The sequence below is a fragment of the Brachycentrus maculatus genome, unplaced genomic scaffold (assembly GCF_059751285.1).
Source record: "Brachycentrus maculatus isolate JH-2025_06_01 unplaced genomic scaffold, ASM5975128v1 h1tg000293l, whole genome shotgun sequence".
NCBI lineage: Eukaryota > Metazoa > Arthropoda > Insecta > Trichoptera > Brachycentridae > Brachycentrus > Brachycentrus maculatus.
Window position 1 is genome coordinate 805,689 of NW_028281044.1, and position 18,887 is coordinate 824,575.

The window sequence follows — 18,887 nt, forward strand, 5'->3', positions numbered from 1 at the left end:
CGTCAGTGTATATGTAGTACTATACTGTAGTCATACCTGTCCACATCTTTTATCCTTAAGACTAGCGAGTGCGTTAGTCGTCAAGTTGTCAAACCTGCGCGGCGCGCTGTCATAGTCTGTGCGCGCGACGTGTACTCAAGTTTTCAGACAAGATTTTCAATACTGCTTTGAATCATGAGTACACGGCTGTCCGAACTCAAAACACAGTAAGAGACATTTTTTTGTAGTAGGTTTTTTTTGCATTTTTGGAGTAAGTAGATTCTACTTAAAAGCGTACTACAAAAAAATGTCCCTTCCTGTGTTTTAAGTTTGGACAGCCTTTGAATGTATTTTTAAAACTTCATTTTTTTTATAAAATACAATATGACGTCCAATTTTTTGTAGGGCATCCAATTTGGTTTGTAAAATGTCGAATTTGAAGGGAAAAACCTGTATCAACAATTATTTACCACCTATTATTTCAAATGGACAAAGGGGTATTCTGACTTTGTACAATGTGAAAGTTTTTTTTTTAAATGGATGATTACAAAATGAAAACTGGTCGTATTGTTTTCTAGCCACGTCTCGCGGGGTGTATGATTGCCTTAAACCTAGTGAACAACAAAACAACAAAAAAACACATTTAGATATAAAAACACAAACAAAATGAACAACACAGCGAGTCGTGCAAACAACAACATCGATCACATCAAAACACAAACATGCTCCAAGACTAAACACAGTTGATGCTGGTATACTTTGAGAAGGTGCAAAATAGTTAGAATGAGTCGTAAAGATTAACACCAAGAAACACTCAAATATCTCCATGCCACGATAGCTGTTTACCTTTGTTCTTGCCATCATTATCGTGGTCTTTGTTTTTAGACTGTGACTGGTAGTTAGTCCCACTAAGGATATCTGAAAACAACGCATTTCAAAATGAAAACTTTTCCGTCCAGTTTATCACATCTCTCTGTATGCAAAAGATGAACCGAAAATTAGAGTTCTGCCTTATTTTATACTGACACGATTATACTCTTCTAAAATGTGTCCCTCATTTTTTAATTATTCTTAATAATAATATTATAATTATAAAGAGGCCTTCAAAATATAATAAATGAGTAGTCCACTTGCAAAACACGTTATGTTAAAAAAAATTAAACGGCTCCAATCGGTAGAAAATAAAAAATATTAACGTCCACATTTAACATAATACGGTGTTTGAAAATAATGCAAAATGCATCGAAACACGTGTCACAATAGATTTTTTAAAAATTGGTATTTACCCAGTGAAATTTAAATTTAAAATGGAGATAAAGTGGCTGCAAAATCAGGGAAATTTTAAAAAATCTGTACGTTTTACAGAACCCAGCTGAGATTAACTGAGATTGACTGCGCTTAGATAAGATAATGAATTTATAGAGTAGAACAAATTTTGGCTTTCAATTGTTGGATTTATGCTACATAAATGATCTGATATGATAGTAAACTGAGAGTAGAACAATTTTTAGCTAGTGATTGTTGGGTTTATGCTACATCTGATATGATAGTGAACTGAGAGAGTAGAGCAAGGTTTTTGGCTGTTGATTGTCGTATTTATGCTACATCTGATATGATAGTAAACTGAAAGAGTAGAGAAAAGTTCTTAGCTGGTGGTTGTTGGGTTTATGCTGCATCTGATATGATAGGAAACTGAGAGAGTAGAGCAAATTTTTTGCCGACAATTATTGGGTTTATGCTACATCTGATATGATAGTGAACTGAGAGAGTAGAGCAAGGTTTTTGGATGACAATTGTTTGGTTTATGCTACATCTACTCATTTCTAGGCAAAATATCAAAAGGGATCGACCGATGGGTATGCGATAGTCTTCACCATAGCTGTTGATGAAGTTGGCAAGGTAGAGGTCCAGCTCTCGCACGGAGACGTTGATGTGATAGGGGTTGACACACAGCCCTGGCTGGGTGCATTCGGGGTTTTTCTCCAGGCGTTCTCCGTCTGTACTTTCAAGGGGAATCGCTTTGAAGAGAATCACCATCACCAAATCCAACCGCCAGACCTAAAAGCAAATACAGCCGCATGAATAAGGATCTAAGGATGTAATAGTAATTTGGGGAGTATGGAAGATTGATAAAGATATTGAAAGGAGAGTGAATGCTGGGAACAGAGTGAATGTCAATCAATTAAATCTGTTAAAGCAAAAAAAACCCTAATAGCGAGAAAATTTGCCTACATTCGCCCTATTTGTTTTACTGTTTTTTTTTCACTTATTCGTTGTTACACTTGCCCAAACCATCTCAACATACCATTCTTAAGTATTTGGAATGCTTGTTCTTGCCAAGTTTTCTCGGTCTTCCCCTTTTTTTCATTACATATCGCTCACTCCTTTCAAGAACGTCATAAATCAAAAATCGTCAATTTTCAGTTGTGCATGTTTTCGGAATGCCCAGAAAGTGTACTATATCCCAGAAATACAGGCATATTTTTAACTTGATATTTACCCGCTACAGGGCAGAAAGTGTTGTTTTTGCATTTTGAAGAAAAGGTATTGTTTAATTATTTTTTTAAATAAACTAAATATTTTTCAAATGGAGAATAAATCTTCAGGTTTTACCTAAAAAGATCTGTTGCGTAGTAAAAAGTTCAATAAATGGCTAGATATTTATTTTTAAAACATTGTATTATATTTTTAAACTTTAAAAACGGTCTCCTGAAAAATCAAGTTTTCTGATTTATGACGTTCTTGAAAGGAGTGGGCGATATGTGATATGATGTTACATATCACATTCGCCATATAAATTTCTTTTATGGTTCTTTTTTCATTAGTTTGTTACACATGCCCAAACCACCTCAACACACTTTTTCTTACAACATTTTGAGTGTCCAAATACTTGTTCACAAATCTGGATTATCTCCGATTATAGGAGTTAATTTTCAAAATATTTTTTGTCATCTCATCAAAGATGATGAAGAATATGGAAGTCTGGGCATTTACATTTATACCTTTTCTTATTTTATCGACCTTATTTACCACTATTTTACACCCAGATCTACATTCATTTCTTTAACAACCATGACCTTGGATTTGTCAACATTCATCAACACAAAATTCATTTTTTTCATACATTATACACCTCTATTACTACAAGTCTTGTCATATATCAGCAAAAAGCACAGCATCGCCAGCATACAAAAGGCAATAGACAGTCAAATTGATTATTTCCATTAATTCCAATTTGAAACATTTCAGTTCTTTCATTCAATTATCTTTATATGGATAACAAAGCCACGGTGCCATTACACATCCCTGTTTAACACCTTTAAACATACTAAACTATGATGAAAATAAACCCCTTACCCTTATGCATGCAGAGCTAACACAACGCATTTAAATAATATATTAACCTTGTGGTGTTTTCTTTATGTTATAAAAATACAAAAACTGATTTTTACAACTGCTTATTATAATATACTTCAATTTCCCGACGAAGCTTATAAAAGAGCTATATCGTTACCTGCGGTAAAATAATAATAAAACAAAATTTGAACAATATGCCCCGTTTCTAAAATATCAAGGTAGGTACCAATTTTTATTAGATTGGCAATTATTTCATATAATAGAACACGCATGCGCAGTATACGTAATAACTACGGCGCGTGCGCAATTCATATTTAAAATTTGACAGCCTAACCAGTGCTGCCATTTTTACAGATTTATCTGTATTGATACAGATTTTAGGCTTTTATTACTTTTAGGTAGTACTTTTTAGAAACAAGTAAAGGATGAAGAATATGCATACTGTGAGTTCTGTTCAACAGATCGTGCTATTTGTATAAAAATTTCAAAGCAGTGGCAAATAGGCACCTATACAGATTTTGGGTTATTGATTCTATACAGATTTTATACAGATTTCTAGACTGTTTGATTCAGATTTTTTGGTTAGACATATGACAACACTGGGCCTAACCTCGTACAAGGCTACGATACCTATCACACGTCCCTGTTTAGCACCAAATTATTTTATATTGTGGGTTTACCTTGTCTGCTTGTCTGAGACAGTCTATCCTTCTCATCTTTCCCTTTTGGTCGGGATTAGAGAGTACACACACTGCTGGCCTCTTCCCGGTTATAGACAATACAAAATCCTCCCTACAATCTTGTGTTATGTCTTTTCTTAGCTTGCCCAACAGACGAGAGGCCCATTTTTGTTTCACTTCCGCTTTTTCATTCTGAAAACACAGAAAATAATCAAAACCATCCATTATACATATCGTAGTCCTACAGGATAAAGTGACCAACTATCAAAACGTAAAATGTTCAGGAGGGCCATTTCGCCAAGTCACCTTTGCTTGGCAAGAAAATAAACACCAATGCAGTTAGTCATTTTTAACAAGTCAATATATTAAACTTCCAAGTTTAAAATCCTTTGGGATTTTTTCAGGGCAATATTAAGCTAGTAAGATATCAAATAGTCAATCATCACGTTTTTGTAAAACAATGCACTTGGTCACTTTCTCCTGTATGACTACGATATATGGAGATCAATTCCAAACCAAACGTCAACCCTCTCTTACATTTTTTCATTAAAAAAATAAAATTTAATTATTCATTGACAAAAATTTTACGAGTCATGGAGCATTTCGAGAATACCTCTTCCGTTTTAAGATAAGACAAAACTATACTTTTGTGAATGTGATGAGACGTCATCACAAGATGTCCCTGTGTGGACCATATGAAATCCACGAACTGTCTCCAGGCTCTTCTGTCGGCCGCTAGCCCCCTTGCATCATCCCAAATCTGTTCCACGTCCCGAAGTTCAGACGAGAACTGCCAACGAATTGTCAGCAGTGCGAACCTGATGCCTTGTAAAAGAGGCAAGCTTGATGGCAGCTCTCGGGAGGCATGCGGAGTACATGGCCAAGCCAACTGAATCGCCTTTTCTTGACGACAGTTGTGACCAAGATTTACTGCGTTCTACGCTTTATCTCTTCATCCTCACAAAGTCAAACCACAGTATACCTAAAATTCTTCGCAGACACCTGTTCTCAAAGCTGCCTGGGCCCTTGTAAGGTGCCATGTTTCACAACCATACAAGAGAACAGAAGCAATGTTGACTTTGTATGTATTAATAAATCAATAAATAAAAGTTATACCTGTAGTTCATATTTAGTGTGGCGCTCCTCCTCGAGTGACATTCGTTTCTCATGTTTTTTGAAGTATTTTCTCTTGGCTGCTTGTAAGTTGAACCAAGTATATGAGAAGGACTTAACAAAGGGCATCAAAGCCTCGATGAATGGATGGAATTCATCCTGAAAGCAAAAACCCAATCCCTTCGTCTTAATAGAACACCACAGTGGTTAGACCAACCAAAAATAAGCTGGTTCGATCGGCACCCACACCACACTTCAACCAAGCATAGCAAGCAGCTTGAAATTAAGTACAAATAGCCCCTTTTCCAACCAGAACCCAACAAAGCCGTATTCCAACTGGCCCGTTACGTGCTTGAAATGTTGTAAAATATTGTGATTTATGGTGGAACACTTATAGTGCCCTACACCACATTTCATCACATGTTATTTTCAACTAAGAATCACAAATAAAGCTTTCAGAATTATATTTTGTCTTGGGTTCATTCAACCAGAACCCAACAAAATAGTATTGTAACTGGTAAGATAGTAACATCTTCCTGTATTGAATTATTGTACGTGTGTTTATAATATTGGAATACTCACAATACCTTATTTCAATCTTATTTCTGACCAAGAAACCAGAAATAAAACTTTAAATTTCTGAGTAAAATATTTTGCCTTGAGTTCAAAATATTAAACTTGTTTTATTAATATTGGAATACTTACAACGCTTTTCAACATATATCGATTTTATTTCCCACCAATAAGCCAAAAATAAAGCTTTCAATTTCAGAGCACGATTGGGTTCAACCAGAACTCAACAAAAATTGTTTCCCAACCAGTAGCTTGTGAAATATGTACGTACAAGCATTGCTATACTTTTGGTTGACAGTGGGTGCTTACAATGGTCCAACCAGAACCCAACAAAACACTGATACATCCATTATATACACCAAAATATAATAAATCAACATTCAAACATCGATACTAACATCAAACTACGTTTCTAAAAGATGCAACATCCATAAAATATGTGCTGTATTGTCATAAACTTGTTATTTCAAATTTATCTTAGTGTAAATTTTCATTGTTTTAATTTATACGTATTCAAAATTATTTCATCGTTTACCTAATACATACTTGTATTTCCTATTTTAATATTTCTGTCATATCGCTCACTCCTTTCAACAACGTCATATATCAAAAAACTTGATTGATTTTTCAGGATATCGTTTTTAATGTTTAAGAATGTAATAAAATGTATTAAAAATAAATATCAAGTCACTTATTGAACTTTTACTGTACAACAGATCTTTTTAGGTAAAACCTGAAGGTTTTTCTCAATTTGAAAAATATTAAGTATATTTTTAAAAAATAATCAAACAATACCTTTTCTTCAAAATGCAAAAACCAACGGGCCCTGCCCTGTAGCGGGTAAATATTACGTTAAAAATATGCCGCTTTTGCTGGGATATAGTACATTTTCTGGGCATTCTGAAAACATGCACAACTGAAAATTGACGATTTTTGATATATGACGTTGTTGAAAGGAGTGAGCGATATGTTCAACCTCTATTTCAAATTTATCTCAGTTAATTTTAATTTTTATTGTCACAAACCTAATTTTTCGAATTTATCTTACTATACATATTCCTATTCTACGTATTATTTCGACGGCCTCTACATAAAGTACTCTATCTGCAAATCTGTTACTTTACAGGAGAGAGCTTGGAAGATTTTTTCAACGTATTTTTTTTATTTTTTAACAGTTTTATCTGAAATTCTAAACTAGTATAATACATTAAAAAACACTATGAAATAATGTATTAAATCGTTTCAAACTTTATGCTTTGTCAAAATTAAGTTGTAAGCGTTTTAGGAGTTCAGTTCATTTCGAAAATTCGATGCAGATAGCGTTTTATATGCCTGAAAACTAGGCGTAATTTATTTAATATATATTTTTCGTTTGTTTATATTTTTGTTTGTCAGCCTCCGTAGTATAATGGTCAGCACGCTCGGCTACCGTTCTGGAGGACCCGGGTTCGATTCCCAGGGGGGGGTAAGAATAAATATGAGTGATTTTTCACTGTAATATTTATTCAATACTACCCTGGACTGGTACTTGAAGCGGAGGGCTTATCACCTTTCCTTCATGTGTAAACGATCAAGATAACACTGCGTTAACACAAGATGACGCAGTGCCCTATGCACCATTGGGGTGCGTATAAGAGTTTTATTATATTATTATTTTTATATTTGTAGATAACGGTCAGTTGATAACGTACACCAAATATCTCAAAATTGACAAAAATGTAGTTAGAGCACTTTACGTAAGACACGTCGATTTTTCTTTGTGTAATACATACATACTTGTATTTACTTTTTGAATTTTTCTGTGATGGGTGAATCTTTTTTTCAAATTTATCCTATTGTACGTATCTCTTCCTTACAACATTTTGAGTGTGTCCAAATAGTTGTTCACAAAATCTGGATTATCTCCAATTACAGGAGTTATTTTCATATTATTTTTTGACATCTCGTCAAAGATGAAGAAGAATATGGAAGTCTGGGCATTTACGGGGCTGACGACCGTCATCGGCTGGTTTAAGTGGCCACTTAAGAATTTGAGTAGTGTGGTTGTCAATAATGGGTAGAATCGGTGAATGTTACACGTGTGTAAAGTGGCCACTTAAACCAGCCGATGACGGTCGTCAGCCCCGTAAATGCCCAGACTTCCATATTCTTCTTCATCTTTGATGAGATGTCAAAAAATAATATCTCTTACTTTATTTTTCATCGTCTTTAACCAATTTTATTTCATTTACCTCATCGTACATGTTCCTTATTTTAATTTTTACTGCCATTAACCTATTTTTTAAATTTATCTTACTGAGCGTATTTCTTCTTTTTAATTTTACTGTCACATACCTATTTTTTCAATTTATCGCATTGTACGCTTCCGTAGTGTAATGGTCAGCACGCTCGGCTACCGTTCTGGAGGTCCCGGGTTCGATTCCCAGGGGGGTCAAATAAATAAAAGTGATTTTTTCACTCTAATATTTATTTAATAATACCCTGGACTGGTACCTGAAGCGGAGGGCTGATCACCTTTCCTTCATATGTAAACGATCAAGATAACACTGCGTTTATATGAAGCAGTGCCCTTTGCACCATTGGGGTGCGGATAAGGGTTTATTTATATTATTATTATATTAATTTTTACTGTCGTAAACCTATTTTTATCAAATTTATCTCATTGTAGGTATTATCTCAAGTGATCAATTAAACCAGCCTATGACGGTCGTAAGCCCCGTAAATGCCCAGACTCCCATATTATTTTTTAAATAAATGTTTTACTTAGAAAATACCACTTTTTCTTAAATTCTACCGTGACACGTGTTTTGATGCATTCCGCATCATTTTCAAACACTGTATGATGCGGAATACATCAAAACACGTGTCACAGTAGATTTTAAGAAATAGTGGTATTTACTTAGTAAAACTTTTATTAAAAATGGGTAGATTTTACCACAAAGTGACTGCCGAATCACTAATGAAATTATGAAATATCTGTTTCAAATTGTTTTTTTTTTACTTGGTAAATACCACGATTCCTTAAATTCTATTGTGACACGTGTTTCGATGATTATGGTGTGTTGCATCTTACGGTATTTGAAAATGATGTGGAATACATCGAAACGCGTGTCAAAATAGATTTTAAGAAATAGTGGTATTTACGATGTAAAACATTAATTAAAAAAGGATAGATTTTACCACAAAGTGACTGCCGAATCAATTAATTCCATATTCTTCTTCGTCTATGTTGAGATGTCAACAAAAATATAGATTATTTACTTTGTCTAATATATTTCTTGTCATTTCAATGGCCGCGAATTGTGACTCGAAGATTATTTTATTTTAAATATCTTTTTATTTACATTCAAAATTAGTCGATGAAAATCGACGAATTTTTGTGATTTTGCCAAAAACATAATGTATGTAGGAATAAAAATAAATTTATTAAGAATTAGGATCGTCTTAATTTAGTTGATCAGTAACTAATCGTGTCGAAATTTTCAAGGTTTACTTTTTGCTTTCACAATATTTTTATATATATTTTTTTTTTCCTTTAGAAAACTTTATGATTATTTTATTTAAATTTTATTTAGTACATACCACTTTTTCTATACTAGTGGTATTTACTAAGTAAAACCACAATGTGACTGCCGAATCAATAAATGAAAACTTTATTATATTGTAATGTCCGCCTCCGTAGTGTAATGGTCAGCACGCTCGGCTACCGTTCTGGAGGTCCCGGGTTCGATTCCCAGGGGGGGGGGGGTCAAATAAATGTAAGTGATTTTTTCACTGTAATATTTATTCAATATTACCCTGGACTGGTACCTGAAGCGGAGGGCTGATCACCTTTCCTTCATGTGTAAACGATCAAGATAACACTGCGTTTATATGAAGCAGTGCCCTATGCACCATTGGGGTACGGATAAGGGTTTTATTATTATTATTATTAATATTTAAATAACAATGGAATAAAGGAAATTTCGAAAACTTTCTATCTTCTATCTTTAAAACACATAAAAATGGTCCATTATGCGGAAATACAATCGATTCTGCAGTATGGAGTTATAGGCTGGGCAGGAGCTTATAGGACAAATTTAAAATCACTCAATTATTTAAAAAAAATCAAATTCAAACGGATCCACGTCATCATTCTATTATATATTCAGCTGATTGGGATAATAACTTATCATACCCATATCGGTGCAACAGGCACTGCATCGTGTAGGATTTGAGAAGTGTGATTGTCAATAATGGGTAGAATTGGTGAATGTTACACGTGTGTGAAGTAATCACTTAAACCAGCCTATGACAGTCGTCAGCCCCGTAAATGCCCAGACTTTCATATCCTTCTTCATCTTTGATGAGATGTCAAAAAATAATATAAGTTAGATAAGGTTAGATACCACCTCAAGTCGAGACACCTATAACGTCTGAAAAATACGTGGGAATTCCCCAACTCAATGCACACCAAAATGACGGTTGGGTTAGATTAGGTTAGACACGAAAATACCACCTCAAGTCGAGACACCTATAACGTCTAAGAAATACGTGGATATTCCCTCAGCTCGGTGGACACCAACATGACAATTAGGTTAGGTTAGGTTAGGTTAGGTTAATTCATGTGTTTGATTTAAAATTAATACATAAATTAAAATGGAGTTCTACAAATTAAACGCCAAATCAATCAATAAATGAATAAATATCGTCCCAGTTTGTCATTTTCTGGTACCTTTAAATGTCAACCCATCGCGCCAGTTGGGATAGAAATGACGTTTTATTTTTGAAATTGATGTCACACGCTGTATCCACGTATTTTTTATCTAACCTGAACCTAACCTAGGTTAGGTTAGATAAGAAATACGTGGATATTCCCCCTGCTCGGTGGACACCAAAATGACGTTTGGGTTAGATTAGGTTAGACATGAAAATACCACCTAATGTTAAGAACACCTATGGCATCTAAGAAATACGTGGGAATTCCACCAACTCGCTGGACACCAAGATGACAGTTAGGTTAGGTTAGGTTAGATACGATAATACCACATCAAGTCGAGACACCTATTACGTCTAAGAAATAGGTTGATATTCCCCCAGCTCGATGGACACCAAGATGACAGTTAGATTAGGTTAGGTTAGATACGATAATACCATATCAAGTTAAGAACACCTATGGCATCTAAGAAATACGTGGGAATCCCCCCAACTCGCTGGACACCAAGATGACGGCTGGCGTTGTTGATTTTCCCCGATATTATGGCATGGGCCGGCGCCCTTGACCCTGCCCGAGCGCTGTCATTCACCCGCCGGATGAGAATAGTCCTGGCAAGACGTCCGCCGGTGACATTGCCAAACTGATATGGTTCCAAAATTTCCCCTCGCTTCCTGGATCTCTGACAATTTTTCCGCCCAGCAACTAGAAGCGCGTGTCCGCGTGGCAGTAGCCACAGGTTGGTCACAGAGTTACACATAATTTACTATTTGACATTAATTTTACTATTTTTTTTCTGTATTTTAAATTCTTTTGCATTTCGCAATATATTTTAATTACAAGTACATAAAAATATATACTATTAAAACAAAAAAAGATCCCACAAAGGCATGGCCTGTGTGTGGGTATACATTTTATTATAGGTTTTAATAAAGAGCACTGGCAAGACTACAATAAATATCCGAAATAAAATTAGATTAAAAATGCTAATATAAACTAACTTTTGTCCGCCTCCGTAGTGTAATGGTCAGCACGCTCGGCTACCGTTCTGGAGGTCCCGGGTTCGATTCCCAAGGGGGGTAAAATAAATATTAGTGATTTTTTCACTGTCATATTAATATTACCCTGGACTGGTACCTGAAGCGGAGGGCTGATCACCTTTCTTTCATGTGTAAACGATCAAGATAACACTGCGTTTATATGACGCAGTGCCCTATGCACCATTGGGGTGCGGATAAGAGTTTTTTAAAATATAAACTAAAACAAATTTATGAGGCGAATGTAAGTGGAAAAAAGAGCAGAGGACGACCGAGAAAAACATGGCACGATCAGGTATGCTAAATACTTGAAAGTGGTCAGGTTAGGAGTCGTAACAATCGGCGGGTATGTATGAGTAGATGCATGAACGTGGAAGAGGCAAAGAATGTTTGCAAAGACAGAGTGGTGTGGCGTTCTATTCTCTCTGCCTACCCCTGCGGGGAAGCGGCGTGATGGTTAGTTAGTTAGTTTTTTATATAAACAACAAATATTTGATTGTAACAGAAAACAAAACGAAAAATTTAAAAGTTAGCAAATATGTAGGTATTATATGAGTTATACGTTTAAAAGGAGAAGAATATTGATTATCTTTATTTCATTTTCCTACTTTAGGATAAAAAATTAACAGCTTTTTTAGTTTACATTTTACATTTAGAGATCTAACAATAAATACTCCGTTACTTTAATGAAATACATTGAATTTTGAAAATGAACAACGTCATAAATAAAAAATCGTCAATTTTCAGGTGTGCATGTTTTCAAAATGCCCAGAAAACGTACTATATCCCAGCGAAAGCGGCATATTTTTAACTTAACTTTTACCCGCTACAGGGCAAAAAGTGTTGTTTTTGCATTTTGAAGAAAAGGTATTGTTTATTTTTTTTAATATACTATATATTTTTCAAATGGAGAAAAAGCCTTCAGGTTTCACCTAAAAAATAAAATTTTGAAGAAAAGGTTTGTTTAATAATTTTTTGAAATATACTAAATAGTTTTCAAATGGAGAAAATACATTCAGGTTTTACCTAAAAAGATCTGTTGCACAGTAAAAAATTCAGTAAGTGGCTTGATATTTATTTTTAATGCATAACATTATATTTTTAAATTTAAAAACGATCTCCTGAAAAATTAAGTTTTTTTTATATATGACGTTGTTGAAAGGAGTAAGCGATATGCGTGTTGGGTGGTAGAATTAAGATTTTTAAGGACTGGGAAATTCTCGCGTGTTACGTCAGGAATTAGCCGGTGTTTGTAATGTCAAGGACGACACGTTTCCCAAAACAATATTCGCTGCCAATATAACGCAGTGCCCAAATCAGTGTGGATTCTGTGGAATTCCCACGTCGATCCCAGAACCACGTGTTTCGAGGAATCCTTCGCCAACGAGGCACAAAATTACTTTTAAAATTCGTGAAATTTAAAAAAAGATAATCAAAGCACCGTCATTAAAATTTGCACAGAAAAAATGATACATCTTACGATATAATTTTTTTTAAATCTTTTACATATATCGCTCACTCCTTTCAATAAAAAATCGACAATTTTCAGTTGTGTATGTTTTCGGAATGCCAAGAAAATGTACTATATCCCAGCAAAATAGGCATATTTTTAACTTAATATTCACCCGCTACAGGGCAGAAAGTGTTGTTTTTGCATTTTGAAGAAAATGTATTGTTTAATTATTTTATGAAATATATTAAGTATTTTTAAAATGGAGAAAAAACCTTCAGGTTTTACCTAAAAAGATCTGTTGCACATTAAAAATTTCAAAAAGTGGCTTGATATTTATTTTTAATACATTGTATTATATTTTTAAACTTTAAAAACGTTCTCCTGAAAAATCAAGTTTTTTGATTTATGACGATTTTGAAAGGAGTGAGCGATATATCTTTTATATTTTAATACAAATACCATATTGCAATATTCAACGAGGTAAAAGCTTCTTAGAATAACATGATTAATTCAATATAATAATAAAACATAATTTATGTTATTAATCAGTCTTGATAAAGAAGCGGTTAGCTTCGAAACCGGTAGACATTATAATTAAGTTATAATTAAATATTTATAGTGATTTTAAAATAAAGTAACATTTAATTATAATAACAAAACACTTGTATTAGACCACTATTGAATTTAACAAAGTAAATACAACCAGTTTCGAGAACATCTGTAGGTCTTGAAACTAGTCGTTTTTATATTAACTTACTCAAAAGTGGACTCACTCAATTTTTATGTTTTAAACATAATATCAGACACACGAAGATTCCCGAGTAAAGTTATGCTTTTAGTTTAGTTCTGACTTATTTTGTAAAACAACAAATATATAGCTTTTTTCTATTTTAATTTGTTTGATCAATTTGTACAAAATTGCAATGTGGTATCCCGCTCAAACGACGTGAAAATGATGCTGGATGCATCGAAACACATGTCACAAGAGATTTCAGAAAATAGTGGTATTTGCTCTGGAAAACATTTATTAAATATGGATACATTCTACCACAAAATGACTGCCGAATCAATTACGGAAACAATAGACTTTGTTTACGTCTATTAACGCGAAGATAAGACGGGTAATAGTTATAAAATTGGCAAGGCTACCGGTCATCGATTAAATTACTATTTTCTCGCATAGTTTTCTCGACGTGGCCGCCATATTGGCATATTTACGCCCGTCACACTATAAACATTGCACTTTTCCCCGTTTTTACGCTTGGCAACACCGAGGCGCAGTCCTGCCAACTGTGACAAGATGGCCGCGCGTGGAGTGCGTGCGGCGGGTGAATGGAAACGGCCGACCACCATTCATCATTGATTGCTGACTCCACGCCAAATATTCCAGAAGGGGGCAGTTTTGGCATGGCCTGCCTATGATTACGATTTTTTATGTGTTTTATTATTTGGCCGATCTGCGGGAAAGTGCAGGATCGCTGGATGTGTCACTTGGCCGAGGTGCCAGACAGGCCGTCTGCGATCGAGAGGAAAATAGATCGATTGGCACGTGCCAATGTTTATTAAATAACCGAATCCGCGGCTGGCACTATTCGATATCTCGCCGTGTTTTTAATCCGGGAAAATTCAATTATCTCGCTACCAACAGGTGAGCGCGGTCGTGTGAGTGGGTTCTGTGCCGAAAATCCATCTTTATTGACACATTCTTTGTGTTTCACATATTTGTGCGTTTCCGAAACTTTATTACGCAGTTATGTGCACATGTTTGTGCGTTTCAGAAACCCTAATATGCAGTTCCGTGCACATTTTTGTGCGTTTCAGAGACCTTATATTACGACGGTTTAAACATACGAGCATTTGTGCGTTTCAGAAACCATATGTTGCCGTGGTGTCGCATATTCGTGCGTTTAAGAAACTTTATTAGAAATCTTATGTTTCGGTGCTGTGCACATATTTGAAGGATTAAGAAACCGCATGTGGCGGCGGTGTGCGCATATTTATGCGTTTCAGAAGCCTTTAATGGCGGCAGTGTGAGCGTGTTTATGTGTTTCAGAAACTTAACCGTGCAGTTCTGTACACATGTTTGTGCGTTTCAGAGACCTTATGTAACAGCGGTGTGCACATTTTTGTGCATTTCAGAAACCTTATTATGCAGTACTGTGCACATATTTGTGCGTTTCAGAAACCTTATATGGCGGTGGTGTGCGCATATTTATGCAATTCAGAAACCTTATTATGTGAAGCTGTGCACATATTTGTGCATTTCAAAAACTTAACTATGCTGAGTTGTGCACATATGTGTGCGTTTCAGAAACTTTATTATGCAGTACTGTGCACATATCTGTGTGTTTCAGAAACCTTAGATTACGGTGGTTCGCACATAATTGTGCATTTCAGAAGCCTTATATGGCGGCGGCGTGCGCATATTTGTGCATTCCAAAAACCTTATGTGGCGGGGGTGTGTACATATTTGTGCATTTCGGAAACCTTATGTAATCGAAACATGGTTTCCAAAAAGCACAAATATGTGGACACCACTACAGCATAAGGTTTCTGCAAAGCACAAATAGTGGTTCATTTTTTTTTAATGTTAAAAAAATACCACCATGTGACACCGAATAAAATTATGTAAAAAAGTAAGTTTTATGTAATTTTAACGTATTTTTTATAGTAATAGCTTAATACGATTACGTCAAATTTGAGTTGCCATACGTTATGTTTATATGGAGCTGTCATCGAATTTCACTGCTTAGTACCGTATTACTATTTGTCTCTTTTACTCCCTTAACTATAAATGAGATAGCGAGCGGCGCCACACATCTTTTAGCCAGTCTCACTATATAATAAAATATGACGAAAAAAATAAAGACTGTGAAATACAATTTATTGTATTCAATTTGATGTTGTATATTTAAAATAAAAATAAACTTTTTGAAGAAAATAAAGAATAATCAGAGGGCATGAAAAATTAAATGTATGAAAGTTTTATTTTTATTTTTTATTATTTGTTTGACAGTCACCCAGTGAAAGGATGTTTCTGACAGTGTCAAGTGTTTTTTTTTATTTACAAAATAATAATAGAAAATAATAATAACAATTAATACAAAATTTCATTGTCCGCCTCCGTAGGTCAGTACGCTCGGCTACCGTTCTGGAAGTCCCGGGTTCGATTCCCAGAGGGGAGGTCGAATAAATAAAAGTGATTTTTTCACTGTGATATTTATTCAATATTACCCTGGACTGGTACCTGAAGCCGAGGGCTGATCACCTTTCCTTCATGTGTAAACGATCAAGATAACACTGCGTTTATATGAAGCAGTGCCCTATGCACCATTGGGGTGCGGATAAGGGTTTTATTAATACAAAATTTCATAGTTTAAATGCGTTTAGCATTATCATTTTAGAAATTATGCCCGCGATTCTAGAATTAGGTTAAAAAAGAAGGGTGAATACTTGGGTGGGGAGTGTATGAAAGTTGAGGAAGCTATAAGTGTCAGTTGTGGCATTCCATCCTCTCAATCTACCCCTGCGGGCTATATTGTGAATTAAAAAAATGATTAAATTATAAGCTACATAAAAAGTTTTTTGGTTCATGTTTTTAGGCGTTTCTCAGTATGTAAAAATAATCCGGAGTTCGTATCTTGTACACGTCTAAATAAAATGGTGTCTGCTAAATAAAAGCTTTTTCAATCCAACATAGATGGTTGCTGTGAACTCATTTGTACTGGGTCATGAGATTATATAATAACAATATATCTGGGAGTTCCCAAAATTTAGTAGTGTGGTTGTCAATCATTGGTATTGTAGAATGGTGAATGTCGCACGTGTGTAAAGTGATCACTTGACCAGCCAATGACCATAAGCTCTGTAAATACAGACTTCTACATTCTTCTTCTAATAATAATAATGTAATAATTTTTGCAAATGACGCCGTACGTCGATCCTATTTGACATTTGTGAACTAGACAGCTGCAGTATATAAACAGATTGATAAAACGGGCACAAATGTTGATCAACATTGGCGGCAGCCACTTGACGTATATCATCTTTTGACTAACTAACTAACCATCACGCCGCTTCCCCGCAGGGGTTGGCAGAGAGAATCGAACGCCACACCACTCTGTCTTTGCAAACATTCTTTGCCTCTTCTACATTCATGCATCTCCTCATACATACCCGACGATTATTACTATTATTATTATTATTATTAGGGATGGAAAGATTGATAAAGACATAGAAAGGAGAATGAATGCTGAGGACAGAGTGAATGGTGCACTAAAATCAGTTTTAGCAAATAAAAATCTATCAGCGGAAGCTAAACTGGCAGTACACAATGGAGTTCTGGTTCCAACCCTTATGTATGGAAACAAAGCATGGAGTTGACAAAAGGATGAAAGCGAACTGAATGCAGTCGAAATGCGATCCCTCAGACGAATGTGTGGCAAAACGATGTTTGATAGATGTTCGAATGATGAAATAAGGAAAGAATGTAAGGCTGAGATAAGCATTATCGATAAAATTAAGAAAGGTGTGTGAGATGGTTTGGACATGTGGAGCGTGTGAGTGAAGAAAGAACGGTTAAACAAATTTATGAGGCGAATGTAGTTGGAAAAAGAAGCAGAGGACGACCGAGGAAAACTTGGCACAATCAGGTATGTCAAATACTTGAAAGCGGCCGGGTCAGGAGTCGTAATAATCGTCGGGTATATCATCTTCTTCTTTTTTAAAAAATAATAAAGGTCCAAATAAAGATTTCTATCCATTTTTAATAATTGTAAAATTTTAATGTTAAAAAAAAACATTTTAAATATAAGTTTATATGAATTATTAACATTTTCATTAATTGATTCGGCAGTCACTTTGTGGTAAAATCTATCCATTTTTAATTAATGTTCTACTTAGTAAATATCACTTTTTCTTAAAACCTACTATGACACGTGTTTCGATGCATTCCGCATCATTTTCATCGAAACACGTGTCGTACTAGATTTTAAGAAATAGTGGTATTTACTAAGTAAAACATTAGTTAATAATTAAAAATGGATAGGTTTTACCACAAAGTGACCGTCGAATCAATTGATGAAAAGATTTCTATTTCTCGAAATAATTATTTTTTTAATTTAGTTATTCATAAACAAAATTGGATAAGTAATTTTGCGCCATCATATACTGCAGCTGTCTAGTCCACCTATTTCAAATATGATAAACGTACATTTGCTAAAAATATAACATCTTCCGAGAGGGTGATTCATTTTGCGCCACCCAGTATATTGAGATGACAAAATGTGAAAATAACTCCTAAGTAAAGAAAGTTCTGTCCGCCTCCGTAGCGTAATGGTCAGCACGCTCGGCTACCGTTCTGGAGGTCCCGGGTTCGATTCCCAGGGGGGTCAAATAAATATAAGTGATCTCTTCACTCTTATATTTATTCAATATTACCCTGGACTGGTACCGGAAGCGGAGGGCTGATCACCTTTCCTTCATGTGTTAACGATCGAGATAACACTGCGTTTATTAGATGAAGTGCCCTATGCACCATTGGGGTGCGGATAAGGGTTTGAATGAAAGTAAAGAAAACTCAAATTTGTGAACATGTATTTGGACACACTCAAATGTTGTGTATAAAATAGTAGCAGTTGCGAGAGCACAATTTCCATTTGAATTTTCGCTCGATTTTCTTGTGAACGATTAATCTGAAGGAAGCTTACGTTTTATTGTTTTATCTGCACTGCAGTTACTCGCTTCCTCGTATGAATTTAGCAGAACGGCGGACTTAGTTGCGACATGACAATTATTTGAGAAAAATATTATTTTGTCACAAAATAATGATATATTAAATGTTTGGAATGATTTTGAGCGTGTCAAAATGTTGTAAATAAATTAACTGGTCAAATTATAAGCCAAAAAATAATTCATTCAAACCCTTATCCCCACCCCAATGGTGCATAGGGCACTGCATCATATAAACGCAGTGTTATCTTGATCGTTAAAACACGAAGGAA

General features: G+C 35.0%; 1 protein-coding gene across 14 annotated transcripts in view; it reads right to left on the bottom strand.

Annotated features, from left to right (window-relative positions):
* The window catches only part of NfI (Nuclear factor I), a 51,818-nt gene that overhangs the window by 15,489 nt on the left and 17,442 nt on the right, over positions 1-18,887 (bottom strand). For 9 of the 14 annotated variants that reach the window (XM_088267369.1, XM_088267361.1, XM_088267360.1 and 6 more), the window contains exons 2-5: positions 5,133-5,288; positions 4,017-4,208; positions 1,854-2,037; positions 826-897 (exon numbers count right to left, since the gene is read on the bottom strand). In XM_088267369.1, coding sequence (XP_088123495.1) covers positions 826-897; positions 1,854-2,037; positions 4,017-4,208; positions 5,133-5,288 — 604 coding nt within the window. Of the gene's footprint in view, positions 1-825; positions 898-1,829; positions 2,038-4,016; positions 4,209-5,132; positions 5,289-18,887 lie in introns of all 14 variants that reach the window. The other 5 variants (XM_088267356.1, XM_088267355.1, XM_088267358.1 and 2 more) reach the window with 1 other exon arrangement.